Source organism: Aptenodytes forsteri, unplaced genomic scaffold (genome assembly GCF_000699145.1).
Source record: "Aptenodytes forsteri isolate BGI_AS27 unplaced genomic scaffold, ASM69914v1 Scaffold68, whole genome shotgun sequence".
Lineage (NCBI taxonomy): Eukaryota > Metazoa > Chordata > Aves > Sphenisciformes > Spheniscidae > Aptenodytes > Aptenodytes forsteri.
The window spans coordinates 2,482,101-2,500,856 of record NW_008795382.1 but is presented as its reverse complement, the minus strand read 5'-3'; the positions used below and the strand labels follow the sequence as shown (position 1 = coordinate 2,500,856).

The window sequence follows — 18,756 nt, the reverse complement described above, 5'->3', positions numbered from 1 at the left end:
CCATGAGCCGTTTCCTGCCCTCGGCAGTGGCCATAGAAACCCCTGGGGGGGACCAGGACGGAGCAGGCAGGGAGGGGAAGGCTCTGGAAAATAGCAAAGGCCAGTTTGGGAGATACTGGCTGACAGGGAAGATAAGGTTTCGGAGGGAACGTGTCCCTTGGCTGGACGTAAACAGGAAAAGCGGCTGAGAGGGATGGGGGGGAGCGCAAGGTGGGAAAGACACCCTGAGCAAGCTTCCCTGCCAAAGGAAGCGTGCAGCGCTTTAATGCAGCCCAGATTGCCAGGGCTTAAAGGATTTGTGGGGGGCCCGGGGTCACGGGGGACCAGGGATGGAGGAGATGGCCCCAGCTGGGCTGCCCCGGGGCGGTGGAGAATCCCAGAGCCTGCCCCAGGGCTGGCAGCAGCCCAGGGCAGGGAATGAGGGTAGCGGGGTCTTGGGCCACTCGTCGTTTCAGAGGGGGTGTCAGCAGGTGCTTGTGCCTGTGCAGGAGCCACCTGCGAGGACGTGCTGGCCCCCTGTGCTGGCGGCCCCTGCAAGAACGGTGGCGAGTGCCGGGAGTCGGAAGACTACGAGAGCTTCTCCTGCAGTTGCCCCTCTGGCTGGCAAGGTAGAGGCAAGGCCCGTCTGGGGGTTCAGCACACCCCGCTCTCCTCAGCTGCTCGGGGAGTGAAAGATGGAGGGGAGGGAGCGTGGCTGGGGAGCAACGGGCAGGTGGCTGCCTGCGTGCCCTGCCAGACGGGAGCAGCCCTGCGCGGTGCCCAGCCTCGGGGAGGGTCCTGACCTGCCCCACGGCTCAGCCGGGTGGACGGGATGCGGCCATCGCCCGCACCCCTTGGCGAGGGCGGTTTGCTGCCAGGGCTCCCGCCCTGGTGCGAGCAGTGCCCAAGATGTCATCATCATCCCCGGGGCTTTCGCCAGCACCTCCAGCCCACGTGGTCCCTGTGCTGCTCTGTCCCGCAGGTCAGACCTGCGAGATCGACATCAACGAGTGCGTGAAGAGCCCCTGCCGCAATGGGGCCACGTGCCAGAACACCAACGGGAGCTACCGCTGTGCCTGCAGGACCGGCTTCACCGGCCGCAACTGTGACACCGACATTGACGACTGCAAGCCCAGTAAGAGCAGGGGCCGCTCCATGGACCGCGGTCAGCCCGGCCCCGAGCCATCAGCTTCATTGCCCTTCCTTGGGCTGGGATCCTCCTTCTCGTGCATGGGCGAGCCCCGGCCACTGCTTTGGCCTGGGCCGTGCTGCAAGCCCTGCTCGGGCTTTTGGGCCACCTCAAGCACGTCCCGGTTGAGCTGCGTCAGTCCAAGGACGGATGGGAGCTGGCAGGAAGGAGGCTGGGGGGGGAGAGTGACGTGCAGGCAGTGAGCAAGTGTGTCCCATGTGCCCTCCTTGTTCCCAGTCCCCCGGTGGGGCCGGGCTGGCCTCTGCCTGGTCTGCGGGCTCTGTCCCACCCCTCTGCGCGGCCGGGGGGCATGTGCTGGGACAGTGCTGCAGAGCAGCTCCCGGGCAGGGCTGCTGTGCCGGGGCTGGACCGTTGCATCTTCACATGCACGTCCCTCCTCTCCAGATCCATGCCACAATGGTGGCTCCTGCTCCGATGGTGTTGGCACATTCTTCTGCGAGTGCCTGGCTGGTTTCCGTGGGCCCAAGTGCGAGGAGGACATCAATGAGTGCGCCAGCAACCCCTGCAAGAACGGCGCCAACTGCACCGACTGCGTCAACAGCTACACCTGCACCTGCCCCTCCGGCTTCAGCGGCATCCACTGCGAGAACAACACGCCTGACTGCACAGAGAGGTATAGCCCGGCACGGCTCCTGCTGTGGGCGCAGCCTTTGTCGGGGCTGGAGCAAGGGGCTGAGGTCCCTACCTACCCTGTAGCTCCCTTTGGCATGGAGCACGACCAGCGGTGACTCACTGGGACGTGATGTCTGTGTTCCCAGCTCCTGCTTCAACGGTGGGACCTGCGTGGATGGCATCAACACCTTCACCTGCGTCTGTCCGCCCGGCTTCACGGGCAGCTACTGCGAGCATGACATTAACGAGTGCGACTCCAAGCCATGCCTGAATGGGGGCACATGTCAGGACAGCTACGGGACGTACAAGTGCACTTGTCCCCAGGGATACACCGGGCTTAACTGCCAGGTAGAGGAGCCTTGGGCTGTTGGCCGCTGACTCCAGTGTCTGTCCATGCATGCTGGCTGTGGGGATTTGGGAGGTCTCTGCAGTCTCCACTCCTGCAGAAGCCCTGCTGGGTCCTGACCCCCATCTCTTGCTCTGCTCCCCCCAGAACCTGGTGCGTTGGTGCGACTCCTCTCCCTGCAAAAACGGAGGCAAATGCTGGCAGACCAACAACCTGTACCGCTGCGAGTGCAACAGTGGATGGACGGGACTCTACTGCGATGTCCCCAGTGTCTCCTGCGAGGTGGCTGCTAAGCAGCAAGGTAAGTCCCTGCCATGTGTACGGCCTCACAGGGCCAGGCAGGGTCCCCAGGTGCCCCCCATGCTGGGCTCTGAGGAGGGACATGCTCAGTTCTCTTGGTGAGGATCTTTGGCACAACCAGAGCTATCTCAAGGATTGCTGTAACGTGCACCCCCCGAGGCTGCAGTCCTGGCTGCGATCCCCAGTGGGACGCATGGCAGCCAGGACGTGGCCCTGCAGTGCCTGGGTGTCACCGAGGTCCCCGTGTCTCACTCTGCTCTCCCTGGCAGGTATCGATGTAGCACATCTCTGCAGGAATTCAGGGCTCTGTGTGGACACCGGCAACACTCACTTCTGCCGCTGCCAGGCCGGCTACACCGGCAGCTACTGCGAGGAGCAGGTGGACGAGTGCTCCCCCAACCCCTGCCAGAATGGAGCCACCTGCACGGACTACCTGGGAGGCTACTCCTGTGAGGTGGGTGCCCTGGGGGGCAGAGGTGCACAGGGAGAAAGCGCCAGTTACTGCCTTTCTGCTGCCCAAGGAGCTGCCCCAGCTTCAGGCCGGCTTGGTGCCCCTTTACCAAGTTGGCGGCTGGGGTGCTGGCTGTGCTCCTGTAGCCATGTGGGAATTGAGTGAACCTCTCTGATAGTTCCTCTCTTCCCTCCTTGTAGTGTGTGGCTGGTTATCATGGAGTTAACTGCTCAGAGGAGATCAATGAGTGCTTGTCCCACCCATGCCAGAATGGAGGAACCTGCATCGATCTCATCAATACCTACAAATGCTCCTGCCCCAGAGGAACTCAAGGTAAATTAATTCCCCAGGCTGGGGCATTAGTGGTCTGAGTGTAGATATTCTCGGTATCTGCTCATTAGCTGCTTGGGCTAGCAGAAGCAAATGCAACGGTAGAGGTTTGTGTTTGCTTGCAAGCTTAGCCATCAAGGCCACGCAACCTTGGACGTGAGCTGCGCGGTGGTGCGTGCCTCCTGCCAGAGCGGTGGCTCAGACTGCCATTGAATTGGTCAGGCTCAGCCCCTTCGCAGGGAAGGTTCACACAAGGGACCACTGGGCACCCCGATACTGTTTGATGAGCTGTGTGGGTTGTTCCCCCATTTCTCTAGGGGTGCACTGTGAGATCAATGTGGATGACTGCAGCCCTTTCTTTGATCCTGTCACCCTGGGGCCCAAGTGCTTTAACAATGGCAAGTGCACGGATCGGGTAGGTGGCTACAGCTGCATCTGCCCCCCTGGCTTTGTAGGGGAGCGCTGCGAGGGAGACGTCAACGAGTGCCTGTCCAACCCCTGCGACGCCCGCGGCACCCAGAACTGCGTGCAGCGGGTCAATGACTACAAATGCGAGTGCCGACCTGGCTATGCAGGTGAGCACCACGTACCCCCTGCTCCCAGCACCCAGCCCTGCAGCCCCCAGCCACCCCGCGCGTCTCGCACGCCTTCCTCTGCTCCTCACGTGCTCCTCTCCCTCGGCAGGCCGTCGCTGCGACACCGTGGTGGACGGCTGTAAAGGCAAACCCTGCAGGAACGGTGGAACGTGCGCGGTTGCCAGCAACACTGGCCGCGGCTTCATCTGCAAATGCCCCCCGGTATGTACCTGCTCCTCCCCAGCTCTGAGCATGGGATGTTGCACAGGCCCTGCAAGTCAGCCCCTTGCACAGAGGGGCAGTCAAGGGGCCAGTTTAGCCCCGAGGCTTCCCCGGCTGGGCTAGCCAGGGGGAGAGGCTTTGCTGTGGGTGCTGGCTGGAGGGAGGTGTATCCGTATATCCCTCCTCTCTTGCAAGGAGACTGGGTCAGGGTCAGGGAGAAGGAGGTGGCTCAGCCCTGCAGGTACAACGCACAGCTCTGTAGGACAGACTCTTGCCTGGTTAACCGTTATTTGCTCCACGTAAAGGTGGAGCAGGCAGCTCTGGAGAAGAGGTCCCTTCATTTTGAGGGGGAGGCTCTAACAGGGTTTACATTCCAGATTGTTCTTGCCCATCACTGGTTTCAGAGGATGCACCAGAGCCATGCCCTGATTCACTGGTTTGCGCCAAGTTTCCCAGAACACACACGCGTGTTAGGCTGCTGGTAGGACAGCATCAGTGATTCTGACTCCCTCCTTGCTGTCACCTCCCCAGGGTTTCGTGGGTGCCACCTGCGAGAACGACTCCCGCACCTGTGGGAACCTGCACTGCCTGAATGGCGGCACCTGCATCTCCATCCACAAGAGCTCCAAGTGCATGTGCACGCCGGCCTTCACGGGTCCCGAGTGCCAGTACCCGGCCAGCAGCCCCTGCACATCCAACCCCTGCTACAACGGGGGCACCTGCGAGTTCTTCAGCGATGCCTCCCCCTACTACCGGTGCAACTGCCCTGCCAACTTCAACGGCCTCAACTGCCACATCCTCGACTTTGATTTCCAAGGTGGGATCGGGCAGGATATCATCCCACCCAAAATTGAGGAGAAGTGCGAGATTGCAGTTTGCGCGGGGTATGCCGGCAACAAGATCTGCGATGGGAAATGCAACAACCATGCCTGCGGCTGGGATGGGGGCGACTGCTCCCTCAATTTCAACGACCCCTGGAAGAACTGCTCCCAGTCTCTGCAGTGCTGGAAGTACTTCAACGATGGCAAGTGCGACTCTCAGTGCAATAATGCTGGCTGCCTGTACGATGGATTTGACTGCCAGAAATACGAAGGGCAGTGCAAGTAAGTGACTTGCTCATTGATCCTCTTGTTTTAAAGCCATGACCTTTGTGCTGATTGTCTGGGGGTATTTTCTGGTTGCATCTGCTAAAGCTCCTAAGTGCAGACCTGTTGTTCACACTCTACATTCTGGTCTGCTGCCTACGGGGCTGCAACTCAAGCAACCACACTTCCCTGTGGTCTTACTGAATTTATATACACCTGTAAGTTCTCTGGGTTTGGCTCATTCCAGATGGCTTCCCTGTCCTTGCCTGTATCACGCCGTAGAAGTGAATTCTCCAACTCACAGTAGTAACACAGTGAGTTTCAGTGTAGGGAGACCCCAGATGGAAGAGCAGACAGAAAACATGATGATGTTAACACCCAGGCATTTACCAAAGATTGTCTTTGGCAACAGCAGGAACTTAATCCCAGATTCCTGGGCAAACTCTGGTCTGAGTAACTATTCTGTGTCCCCATGTCTTCTCTGCGACACAGTAATTTGTCCCTTTTTCTGGCATCTAAATTGCAACTTATAATTTAACAGCTGCTATCTCTCCTGCAGAGATGAATGCTTCACGGCGCTGCATGAAACAGTTGCCTTCTATGTAAACTGGCTTAGTGTTTATCAGGATGAAGAATATTTATACAAAAGAGAGGTCCTTGTGGACCACTGCTTATTTTCTCAGCAGATAGGTAATATGCACGGTGCTTCGTCTAATTCGTTCTTCTGCCTTTCTTTTTCTTCTGCCCAGCCCTCTGTATGACCAGTACTGCAAAGATCACTTCTCAGATGGTCACTGTGACCAGGGCTGCAATAATTTTGAATGCGAATGGGACGGTCTGGACTGTGCAAACAACATGCCAGAGAAGCTTGCAGATGGCACGCTGGTGGTGGTGGTCCTGATCACTCCCGAGAACCTGAAGAACAACTCTTTCAACTTCCTGCGGGAGCTGAGCCGCGTGCTGCACACCAACGTGGTCTTCAAGAAGAACCCCAAGGGAGAGTATATGATCTTTCCATACTACGGCAATGAGGAGGAGCTGAAAAAGCATTACATCAAGAGGTCGACAGAGGACTGGTCAGATATGTCTAGTGCTGTCATCAATAAAGTAAAGAGCAGCCTCTACTCCAGGGCTGGCAGAAGGCAGAAGAGAGAGCTCGATCAGATGGACATCAGAGGGTAAGGGGGACCAACGGGTTCCTTTTTCACTGAGCAGCATTTGTTTTCTGTGTTGATAATAGTAACACGCTATGAAGGGAAGGATGTAGGTCAGATAATTGTATTTAGACGTTGCTTTCTGTGTGAATAGAAACCGGATTTTGCTCTCATGTGGGAAAAGCGAGTGATCGCTCAGGAATCCCTGATACAATGCTGCGCCGACTCTCACGACTGAAGGAGTCCTGCGTATTGTTGGGAGCTGGGGCTGGGCTGGGTGGGACCTGGAAGCAGAGGTTGGCCTGACCGACTGTCTGACTTCAGGAAGTCTTTAAGTTAAGCCTCAGTTTCTCCCTGGGAAATGCTTTCTACAGCTTTGTTGTAAAACTCAATTACTGCAAACTGTGTTTGGAGGTCTTTGGTATAAACATATAGATCTAACCTTCTCCCTCTCTGTGGGCTTAATCAAAAGCCACCGAAAACAAAGGAGTTAGAGCAGCGAAACTGATGTGAAAAGATCTGAAGGCTCCCAAACAGCATTATTTAAGATACTGTAGTGTCTGGGTAATTTTAAAACATTGTGAAGCAGAGACTCCCTTCCATTCCTGGAGAGAAGGAATTAGATTTCACAGTATTCATTGAGGCAAATCCAATAGACCGTGAGTGTGAGCTGCAGGGCTTGGGCCACAGGGAAGCAAGGAGATGGGTTCCCCCCTTCTAATTCCCACTGATGGGGGGTTAAGGAGGGAAGGGAGACAGGGCTCGTCTGTCTTCTCGGTGTGGTCATTGCTCCGTGTTTCTCATTGACTCTTCTCTCGCGCAGATCCATCGTCTACTTGGAAATTGATAACCGCCAGTGCATCCAGTCGTCTTCCCAGTGCTTCCAGAGTGCAACCGATGTGGCGGCGTTCCTGGGTGCCTTGGCCTCCCTTGGCAACCTGAACATACCCTACAAAATAGAAGCCGTTAAAAGTAAGTACGGCTGGTCGGCTGGGGAGGAGAGACAGCCAAAACTTTCCAGCCTTATCCATGTTTAGTTATCTGTCAGCTGGCTGCATTTGAGCACAGTCTGGTTTTAATAACCTTGCATCTTTTTTTTTTTTTCTTTAAGTCCGTTCTTAAAAAAATTGCAAAAACAGTTTATTATTTTTGCTTATTCCAGGTTTATTTCAAAATCATTATCACTATAAAAGTCGTAAAAAAAAAAAAAAAGAAAAGAAAAAGAAAACCCAACCAGCCCCAATCAATCAGTGACATGCAAGGAGTTGAAGTTTGTATCTTGAAAATCCCCCCTAAATCCTTTTGTCTTAACAGCTCAATGCAAGCGCAATGATTTGAAGTTTGCTAATCCTTTTCCTTAAAGGAGAAAAAAGTGAAGCTGTCTCCTGATGCAGGCTGGCTTGTGCAGCCGAGAATTTGCCGATAGTTTGCAATTCTGATTAATAGCGTATAAAATGACCTTATTTTGGGGGGGCTGATTTAGATCAGACTTAGGTACCTCTATTAACTAATTTTCCTTCATTTCCACTCTGTCACTGGTTTGCTATGCAGCTTAATGTCTCAGCATCTCTTTGTGCCCCACTGTTTTGTAGGTGAAACAGCTGAGCCCACGAAGAACTCCCAGCTGTATCCTATGTACGTGGTGGTGGCTGCGCTGGTCGTGCTTGCTTTCATTGGTTTGGGAGTACTGGTGTCTCGTAAGCGGCGCAGGGAGCATGGGCAGCTTTGGTTCCCAGAAGGCTTCAAAGTGACGGAGTCGAGCAAGAAGAAGCGACGAGAACCACTTGGGGAGGATTCTGTTGGACTGAAGTGAGTAATTCGCTTGCTAACCCGTTAAACACAGCGCAGCGGGGCTGCTCGGGGCTCTTCTGAAAGAACCCATTGGAGTTTTGTTCTCTAGTGCATCATGTTGGCATAGCGGGGAGGAGAAAAATCAGGTTTCTTAAAGTTCTGCATGGGGAAAAGGGTGTTCCCATCTGGAGGAGGTTTTTAAATGCTTTGTGGTCCGTTTGCACTTGGTAAAAAATGAAAGGCAACCTGAGGGGAACCTCCTGGAAATTGCCTTGTTGATTCTTCTTTCAGTTTGTGCATGTAGATAAACACAGTCCGTCACAGCCTAGTTCCTGCAGAGGAGCTAATTTTTTGTATGGTTTTATTTTTAAAGACCCCTCAAAAATGCCTCAGACGGCACGCTGATGGATGACAACCAAAATGAGTGGGGTGATGAGGAGACCTTGGACACCAAGAAGTTCAGGGTAAGCTCACTGCCACGTTCCCTTTCTGTGCTGCAAGTAGTCACTCGCTGGGTTTTGTCATGGAAGGAGCAGAGCGCTGCGGAAAGCAGCAGCGCGGAGGGACCCTCGGGGGCCCGGTCTGCGCTGCGCATCGCTGCTGCCGGCTCCTTTGCAAACCTGTGTGTGACAAACGCACCTTTGAGACTTGCAGAGCTTCCCATGCTAGAGCTCAGCCCCCTCCTCCCGCTCTGACCTGTACGCTTTGCTGGGTGCTCATTTCCCACTGTCATTCCTCAGTTCGAGGAGCAGGCGATGCTGCCTGATACAGACGATCAGACGGATCACAGGCAGTGGACCCAGCAGCACCTGGATGCCGCTGATCTGCGCATATCCTCCATGGCGCCTACTCCACCGCAGGGGGAAATCGATGCAGACTGCATGGATGTCAACGTCAGAGGTCCCGGTAAGGTGGACTCCTTTCACTTTTGTGCTGCTTGTCAGCTAATCTAAAATCCTCCCTTCCCCCTTGCAGATGAGCAGTCCCAGACAGCCCTACCTGTCTCTGTTGCACAGGGAGTCGCTGCTAGCCGTTCTGCATCGCATGGTTGCTGTTGTGCGTGATTTAGAGATAGACCCTGTCACATTCTGCTTTCCATGAGATGTCTTTTGTTTAATCACTGAGATGGAAATTAGGGAATACAGAAGAAGTACCTATTAAATCATCCAGCTTATCTCTCTGCCACTCCTAGATTCCTCTCCTCCCACCAAACTGCACATTTCACAGTCTTCTTTTCAGGTTTTTAACTATATTAATAGTTAATAGGCGTTTAAATTATTACAAACATTTGGTCTTCCCCACATCTGTGAAATAGTCCTCTGAAATAATAAAAATATTTAAGGCTGTGCTGTACCGTACTCAAGTTTGCTTTGAGCAACCTTCCTTATAAATTGCACCTTACATGCTAGTGTGCAAGCTAGCAGATGAAATAGGAAAAGCAGCGAGTGGTGAGATACCACTAAGGAATTTCAGATCCATATCAGAGGAAGGATATTCGTGTTTGATGTTTAGAACCAGTCAGGAACTCAGTCTTGATGTACCCACGAGAATAAGCATCTATCGCAGACAGAGCATCTTGCTGAGCCGCCTGCATTACAGAAGGGTAAAAAGCCTTTTTTCACCGAGTTCCCCTGTGCTTTTCAGATGGCTTCACCCCCCTCATGATCGCCTCGTGCAGCGGAGGAGGGCTGGAGACTGGCAATAGCGAAGAGGAAGACGATGCCCCCGCCGTTATCTCGGATTTCATTTACCAAGGCGCCAGCTTACACAACCAGACTGACCGTACTGGCGAGACGGCGCTTCACCTGGCTGCCAGGTACTCCCGCTCGGACGCTGCCAAGCGCCTGCTGGAAGCTAGTGCCGATGCAAACATCCAAGATAACATGGGCAGGACGCCCCTCCACGCCGCCGTCTCTGCTGATGCCCAAGGAGTCTTCCAGGTAATTGATCCTTTCGCCACCAGTCTCAGGGTTTTCTGGGGAAAGTACCGGTGCTACACGTTGAGTCAGTGACACGACTGAGCTTATTGCAGGGTCTCCAGCTTGCCCTGGCAAGGTGCGGGGTGGAAGTCTTGAAAACTGAAGCCCCTGTTGTCTCAGGGCAGGGCACAGCAAAGCAGCAACCCCGTAGCTGCCCTCGGATGTTCACCCCCAAGACTGGGAGGGGGAACTGGAGGGACCAGCCTCTGGGAAAGGGGTTGCAGGTCCTGAGACCCGGGTACCTGGCGTGCCTGCTGCCTGTCCCTCCTGATGTTTGTGTTTCCTGCGTTTTGGCCCTTGTTGCGGCAGATCCTGATTAGGAACAGGGCAACCGATCTCGACGCTCGAATGCATGACGGGACCACCCCTCTGATCTTGGCCGCTCGCTTGGCTGTGGAGGGCATGCTGGACGATCTCATCAACTGCCATGCAGATGTCAATGCCGTGGATGATCTAGGTACTGCAGGCAACTAAAACACAGGCTTCCTCAGAGGTGGGCGGAAAGGGCTGCTTGCTGTTACTCTTACCACTCGCTAACGCATGTTCTATGTCGTGGTCTTCCTCCATAGGCAAGTCGGCACTGCACTGGGCAGCTGCTGTGAATAACGTTGAAGCCGCAGTAGTCCTCCTGAAGAATGGTGCCAATAAGGATATGCAGAACAATAAGGTAGGGGTCTCCTGGGCTGACATAGGCAAGGAAAGAACCATTTGGGGAGCCTGTTGAAGGGTAATTTTTGCCTAAAATACAACACTGTCTGGCACTGAGACTCTGATTTGATTGTTCTGCTGTGAATGAAGCTGTTGGATTTAGCTCAAAGAAGCGTTGTGGGATTTGATCCTACGGGTGATGTTGAGGGGCCATGCAGTGCTTGGTGGTATGGTACAGTGTTAGTGTGGCCATCTCCTCGCACGTTCTGGGTCACTCGTAGGGTTCCTGGTTTGATATCGGTATAAGGATGTGGCTCAGCAGGGTAGGAACAAGCAGCGGCAAAACCTCACCAGAGGAGAGACGGTTACTGTCTCTGCCACCCAACTGCGTGGTGTTGGGCATAGAGCTCAGGATAGTGTTAGCCAGGAGAATCTGTGAACTTAAACCTAACCATCTTTGCTGGGTTTCTAGGAGGAGACCCCACTCTTCCTCGCAGCCAGAGAAGGGAGCTATGAAACCGCCAAGGTCCTGCTGGACCATTTTGCCAACCGTGACATCACGGACCACATGGACCGGCTCCCACGGGACATTGCCCAGGAGCGGATGCACCACGACATCGTGAGGCTGCTGGATGAGTACAACCTGGTGCGGAGCCCGCCGCTGCACAACGGCCCGCTGGGGGCACCCACGCTGTCCCCACCGCTCTGCTCTCCCAACAGCTACATCGGCAACCTGAAACCTGCCGTCCAGGGCAAGAAGGCCAGGAAGCCGAGTACCAAGGGCCTGAGCTGCAGCGGCAAGGATGCCAAAGACCTCAAAGCCCGGAGGAAAAAATCACAAGATGGAAAAGGATGTCTGCTTGACAACTCCAGTGTGTTGTCTCCAGTGGACTCCCTGGAGTCGCCCCATGGGTACCTGTCGGATGTTGCCTCTCCTCCGCTGATGACCTCTCCATTTCAGCAGTCCCCTTCCATGCCTCTGAATCATCTGCCAGGCATGCCTGATGCCCACATGAGCATCAATCACCTCAACATGGCGGGGAAGCAGGATATGGCCATGGGAAACTCCAGCAGGATGGCCTTCGATTCAGTGCCACCACGTCTTTCTCACCTCCCTGTCTCCAGCCCCAGCACAGTGATGAGCAACGCCCCAATGAACTTCTCCGTCGGCGGAGCGGCCGGTCTGAACGGGCAGTGCGACTGGCTCACCAGGCTGCAGAACGGCATGGTCCAGAGTCAGTACAACCCGATGAGAGGCAACATGCAACCAGGGGCACATCAGCAGACGCAAAACCTTCAACACGGCATGATGACCTCCCTGCACAACGGCTTGCCCACCACAAGCTTGTCGCAGATGATGAGCTACCAGGCCATGCCCAACACCCGGCTGGCTTCCCAGCCTCACCTGATGCAGAGCCAACAGCTACAGCAGATGCAGCAGCAACAGCTCCAGCAGCAAAACATGCAGCCGCAGCAGCAGCCGCAGCAACCCCAGCCGCAGCCGCAGCCGCAGCAGCCGCAGCAGCATCACAACCCCAGCTCCAATGCGAGCGGCCACATCGGCCAAAATTTCCTTGGTACCGAGCTGAGCCAGCCCGACATGCAGCCGGCGAGCAGCAGTACCATGGCAGTCCACACGATCCTGCCTCAAGATTCCCAGATGCTGCCCACGTCTCTGCCATCCTCCCTCGCCCAACCCATGACCACCACGCAGTTTCTAACTCCACCTTCCCAGCACAGTTATTCCTCCCCCTTGGACAACACCCCCAGCCACCAGCTCCAGGTGCCCGACCACCCTTTCCTAACACCGTCTCCGGAGTCGCCGGACCAGTGGTCCAGCTCGTCTCCTCACTCCAACGTGTCCGACTGGTCTGAGGGCATTTCCAGCCCTCCCACGAGTATGCAGTCACAGATGGGACACATCCCCGAAGCCTTCAAGTAAAAGACAGTGTTTCAGAGACACTGGCGCTCAGTGGGAGTTAGAGAGATCGAGGGAGATCTTTTTTAAAAGGACATCGGATGCTTTTATTAAAGGATCCTTTTTAAATATGTTTTTATTAAAAAAAAAAAAAAAGACAAATTAATTCTTTTTTTTTTAGTATTTATTTATGTACTTTTTATTTTAGATGAAAACACTGCCTTTTTATTTATATGTTCTATTGTTAAGAACTCAATGTGGGACACCAGTTGTGTTTCAAGAAATCAAAAAATTAGGTTTTTATAGGACATTCTCATTTGTTTGGGGGGGGTTCATTGTGTTTGATTTGAGAGGAAATGTTTATGTAAAGCTATAAGCAGCGATTTGTGACTCTGAAATGCCATTAATTTATTTTTTCTCTTTCAACTCAGAAAGAGAGGCGAGAAAGAAAAGGGAAAGGAAAAATTGGCTAAAAATACCACTCCTTAGGGGGAAAAAAAATTAAGTGTGGTCAGATTTTTGAAACGTACTTTAAAATGCTTCCTTTGCTATTATATCTGAGAGGACATTTTATGGTACCAGTCATGAATCTTTGTTTAAATTTCAGTATTATATAGTTGTACATTTTGCTTGATAATAGAAATTTTTGTTCTCTCTTGTTTTTATATATATAAAAAATATATATTTAAATGATTTTTATGATCTAAAAAAAATAATCAGGATTATAGACCTGTAAGAACAGGTTCTAAGCTAAAAAAAACCCCGACAAAACATGAATACTGTCCTCCACCAAAAAGAAGTGTATTTGCCAAACTTTTAAGAGAGCAAGCCCGTAACCGTGGAGTATATACCAAACCCATAACTGTGGAGTTTATACACAAAGGAGACTTAATTTTACTTTGAATATCTTTACTGTTTTTTGTTTTCATGTTTGCATTTGAGTAACTGTTTAAGAAATAAATGCCAATATAAACTTGTAAACCACATCCTTATTTTAAGGATGGCCTGCCTGTTTTGAAGAAGGCGTGTCTATTGATGCAGACAACCTGAGTGAGATTACAAAGCATTGTAACACTGCCACCGCCGAGTGCTCGCCCGTATCCAGCTCCTCTGGCAGCGCGATTGCTGGGTGCTCAGCGGAAAGCGCTGCCGGTTTTGGTGGGATGCTGGACTGGCTGAACAGGAGGGCGAAGGACAGCACAGCCGAGCCTGTGCTGTGAAACGTTAACATTTTGTTCTTGTTAGTCTGGAGTGATGCATCTTTTTTTATATTGATGTACACTCTTCCTGTGTATCATGTAAAATATAGTATAAGCCTGTGGCAGATTTAATGTTTGTAAATATGTTTTTTTTTTTAAGAAAAGGTGGATTTTGTTTCAAAAATCTAAATGAGCAACTCTTAAATATATCATAAATATATCACCTTGTAGAGGTGTTGGAATATCACTCACTCGGGTGCAAAGGCAAGCAGACACCCTAAGACTAGATATGTGTATGGGACAGGCAAATAGAGAGCAGTTAATCAAGAAAACCTAAGAAGAGGGTTCCTTTTCCTCATTCCTTTTTATTAGAACACCAAATAAAATGGATATTTCCCAAGGCACAGCGCCTTGCTGAGCACTCATCTTAGTTAACATTTCAGACCATTGTTATTGTGACATGCCTAATATGAGTGATAAAAACATCACGTGGTGTTGAATCTTCCTATGTTTTATAAACTAGAGTGTAGTTTAAGAAAAGATATCTTCTGTAATAAAGTTATCTACATGCAAAGTTGTAGTTTGCAAAAATGATGTATTTTTTTTGGTTAACTGATTTGCAATAAATGATGCTTCTGGGCATCTAGATTTTACTAAAACTGGAACTTAAGTGTTTTTGTTACGGATTGGTTGAAATCCGGGCTTGATACCCTCTGTCTTTCAATACTGCAGGGCTGCCTCTCGGCACAAAGTACCGGCACTTTCCTAACGTCTTGTTCTCTGTGTTAAAGCTCAGAGCAGTGCTTTGGACAATGAAACTTTCTCCTTAACTTGTGCAAAACGCTCACCGACTTGAGGCGTCTGGTTTGAGCAAGGCGGGAGGGGCTCTGCGAGGCTCTCAGCCAGGATGGGCTCTGCCCAGGTAGCCCTTTACCTGTACTGTGGATGCTCTGATGTCCTCTCGGGCCTCTGCCATTAGGTCAGGATCTAAAAGGGGAAACATCATTGAAAAGTTGTTTTAAAGAACGCCACTCACGCATGTTCAAAGTACTGTATTCTGTCACTTTAGAACTTTGCTTTCTGATCAGTTTTTCAGGAGCGTTCTCTGGCTGATGAGACGGCCAAGGGTAAAAAATGGCCACGTGCTTTTAATTACATAGTGCCTATGGAAACAGAGCCCTCTACGAGTGGTGTTAAGCGTTATGTATAGCGCTTCCTACTTCACACACAGCGCTGAGCATACGGCTGGGCTCTCAGATGTGGTGGCTTGCACAGATAGGAACTGGGAAGCCATCTGACGGCACCGCTGAGGGGCAGCAGCACCCGAGGGAACGTTTCACTAATGCCACTCGGGGCACAACCACCGCGCAGAAACGTTTGCTGTCCTCGCTGCATTCAGGGTTTTTAAGGTAATTTAATTTAATTCTTTCTCTTCCCCACAGGGACTCTGTAGTCCAAATGCAGCTGCAAAGTCCCCAAATAACTGGATATAAATAGCCAAGCCATGGACCTCCTCCCAAATCAGATAAGCCTGGTAACTCGTGGAATGCTGGTATTTTCCACTCTGCAGCCGGGGAGGGAGTGGGCATGTGTGTACATGTACCCAGTATCCAGCTCCAGACGGATTCAGGGCCGCCAGACATTTGCTGTACAACCGGTCAGGAGCTGGTGCTGCAGCAATGGCATTTTATGTGCCACCCAGCAGCAGTGAAACGCAGAGCCTTCAGAGGTCAGGGAGGCGATGTGCCAGGGTGCACACCCTGCAAACTCCATGGAAAGGGGTATTTTAACTGAGGACAAATCCCTCTTCCCCCTGCAAAATGTGGTTTACCAGTGAGGATCTCATTACCCCGAGGGACACCCTGGAGATGGGCTTCCTGAGACGTGCTCTTCCCCCCAGTTGTGTCTTGCTGCATCCCATCTGGGATACGCTAGATGAAGTGTGTCTGCCTTCACCACAATTCGCACATGTGCTGTCCATGAATCACGTCTGGGAACATCCAGCCATGTTCCCACGCAGCCCATCCTTCCAGGCTTCTCCCACACGTACACATCCCAGCCCTCGTGCCCATGGCTGGCTGCAAGCACGGCATGCCTCCGTGCTGCCAGTGAGACTGGGAGATGCTCATGCCAACGTGAGGCGTTAGTAAGACTCTCCTTGGTCTAGCGTGCAACACTCCGGTCACTCATGGTCGAGGCGGGAATTTGGCCTGGAACGGATTAAAAAAAAGGGGTTATGAGGATGTGCAAAACAACACGACATTGCAAGAGGCAACTAAACACACGTGGCTCATTTAAGAAGTGTGGGGCTGCAAAGCACGTCATTTTCCATGAGGATGGATCAGAGAGACAGAACGAGGAAAGAGGGCGGCTAAATACCAAGGAAAGAGGCAAAACAAAAAGGTCTGCACTGGCACATGAATAGATACTAATAAATTGGCCACAAAGTAATTCAAACTAGAAGTCAGAAAAGGTTTTCTAAGCAGTAGAGGAATAAGGATACACAGTTTAGTCTTTAAGCGTTTAGCCCCCAATGACTCTTACATTTATGAAGGCATCTGGTGACCCACAAACTCCTGCCAGTCCCTCGTTCCTGCTTTCCTGAGCGGGTACATGAGACGATCATAGGGTCACAGATCCCCAGCTGGGATGGAGACAAAGTTAAATGAGGAATGAGAGAAACGGCCCCAGTTTCAAACCCTCCCTCCACACTTAGGGCTTTCCCACCAACTCTCTCTCCAGAAGGATTTGCCTTTCCCCAATCCCCTCCAACCAACCCACATTGTCCAACCACAAGCTCATCTTTACCTCATGTTGGTAAAGATGCTGGGAGCTGAATATTCAAGCTCTCATGTCAACAGAAGATGCCAAGGAATGAATGGGTCATGGCAGGCACGGTTGTTTTAGCATTCCAGGTGAAAAAGGCTGAGAAACACTAAAATTATAGCCCATGCCAAGGGAAGGGTTCAGAAGTGTTTGCGTAAAACAAGATTAGCACCGACCTATTCTGATGGCAAGTATGTTGATGCTATGAGGAATCGGTGCATCTGAACTATTTGTTTACATGCTGGAGGGCTTGGGGTTTTTATTCTTTGTTTTCATTATTCCTGCTCAATTAGATGGGACATTTAGAAATTGCTACTCTCTATTGCTTTTACCTCCAGGCTATTGGTGTTTGCTCAGAAAGTTGCCAACAGCTGCTTGAACCCTGATTGCCGAATTGTTACTGCAGCTCAAATCACCCCCTTAAGAATGTACAAAAGGAGCCAAATTCATGTAAGGTGTAGCCTCTCTTGATTACACACGGGTTAATGTGGCTGGGGTAGTCTGAATAATCACAGCAACTAAATGAGTAAATAAATAAAGCTCAGCTTGTCCGGGTTGGCTAACCTGATACAGAATGCTGATACTCGTAAGAGAAACTCTCCTTTAGCCATTTTCCCTGTTTCTAAACTCAGAGAATGATCCTTTTAATAGTGAGCTCCTGGAGCAGGGCTGTTTATGGTTGCCTGCAACCTGAAGGCTGAATAAATTATCAGAATTTAATGGGAAAAGGTCAGTATCACTTGTGTTGTACCCCAAGTAAGCTGATGAGGCAGGAGAGAAGGACGCACGCTGTCCTCTTCCTGCCAGCAAACCTTTTTATTTGTAATGGGTCACTCTCAAGTCCAGAACTGGCTGCGTTTGCTGAGTACAGCAAATCAGTTAGAAAGCCTCAGCGTAAAAAGGGATTGAACATCTTAATGTGACAATTCTTTATAATCACATACTTACCAGGAGAACAGCGAAGGTGAGATGCCATCATTAGTGTTTGCATTGTGTATGTGTGTGTATAGGTGTGTAAGAAGAGGGTTAGATACATAATGTAAATATATAGCTATAGATACAGATGTAAGCTGTTGATGGTATTTACAGAACACGTATGTATTTTTTTTAAAAGCCAGTCGAGCTAATTAAAATCATGTTTCCTCAGATTACACCTGTTGGGGGAAATATCAAGGGAGGACCAGGGCTTTATCTGCAATTCATGCCTGTGTAGGGAAATTGTATTTGACAAGCTGGTTTATAAGAATGTTCCTACAAAAGAGGGAGATGAAAGGCACTTTAAAAATCACAGCGCTGCCTCTGGTTCCCACACCAGCATCAAAGTGCTGCTTCCCCTGCTTGGACTGGGCTTTGAGGATATTACCCCGCTTTAATGATCAAGTGTGCAGAAACAGCTCTTGCGCTGATAACCACCCTTGATGAAGATGTTTGTTTAGGTCGCTTGTATTTTCCCCTCCAAGGCTTGTTTTTGGGTGCAGAGCGTGACAGTATCAGCACAGTGGCCACCGCCTGTAAATGAGACGCATCCTTCTTACGTTTGAACAGGGACTCCCCCCTTAAAAGCTTCGTGTTCACGTGAAATAGACCCTCGACACAGAGCTAGAATGCAGAGCAGAGTAAAATCTTTAGACTTGCACGTAACTGTTTGATATCATGCTACAATCTTGTCTAAAAAAAAAAAAAACCCACGCAAACACATGCTTCTCTGGAGAAGTGCTTTTATAGGCCTTTAAGTTAATGCATCCCAGGGATAGCTGCGTGCAGCAGGGCTGAACCGGGGCATCTGCTATGCTGCAGCTTTTGGACGCTCGTACGCCAGCCTTCCAAGCGTTCGCATGATTAACGTCTCTTCACACGATTAATGTCTGCCCTGATTTCGGTTGGGATAGAGTTAATTTTCCTCCTAGTAGCTGGTACAGTGCTGTGTTTTGGATTTAGGATGAGAACAATGTTGATAACACACTGATGTTTTAGTTGTTGCTGAGCAGTGCTTACACTAGCCAAGGACTTCTCAGCTTCCCATGCTCTACCGACTGAGCAGGCTGGAGGTGCACAAGAAGCTGGGAGGGGGCACAGCCAGGACAGCTGACCCAAAACTGGCCAAAGGGACATTCCATACCATGGGACGTCA

At 51.3% G+C, this 18,756-nt stretch overlaps 1 protein-coding gene across 1 annotated transcript in view; it reads left to right on the top strand.

Annotated features, from left to right (window-relative positions):
- NOTCH1 (notch 1) overlaps positions 1–12,726 on the top strand; it is a 44,806-nt gene extending 32,080 nt beyond the window's left edge. Inside the window, exons 16-34 of the mRNA XM_009280663.2 lie at positions 489–608; positions 962–1,114; positions 1,574–1,802; positions 1,948–2,149; positions 2,295–2,448; positions 2,717–2,901; positions 3,099–3,231; positions 3,546–3,803; positions 3,913–4,025; positions 4,557–5,128; positions 5,860–6,288; positions 7,088–7,236; positions 7,857–8,073; positions 8,429–8,519; positions 8,796–8,961; positions 9,700–9,995; positions 10,344–10,491; positions 10,604–10,701; positions 11,155–12,726. Of these exons, the coding sequence (XP_009278938.1) occupies positions 489–608; positions 962–1,114; positions 1,574–1,802; positions 1,948–2,149; positions 2,295–2,448; positions 2,717–2,901; positions 3,099–3,231; positions 3,546–3,803; positions 3,913–4,025; positions 4,557–5,128; positions 5,860–6,288; positions 7,088–7,236; positions 7,857–8,073; positions 8,429–8,519; positions 8,796–8,961; positions 9,700–9,995; positions 10,344–10,491; positions 10,604–10,701; positions 11,155–12,624 (5,183 nt within the window). The 3' untranslated portion in view covers positions 12,625–12,726. The remainder of the gene's footprint in view (positions 1–488; positions 609–961; positions 1,115–1,573; positions 1,803–1,947; positions 2,150–2,294; positions 2,449–2,716; positions 2,902–3,098; positions 3,232–3,545; positions 3,804–3,912; positions 4,026–4,556; positions 5,129–5,859; positions 6,289–7,087; positions 7,237–7,856; positions 8,074–8,428; positions 8,520–8,795; positions 8,962–9,699; positions 9,996–10,343; positions 10,492–10,603; positions 10,702–11,154) is intronic.
- The last annotated feature ends 6,030 nt before the right edge of the window (positions 12,727–18,756 follow it).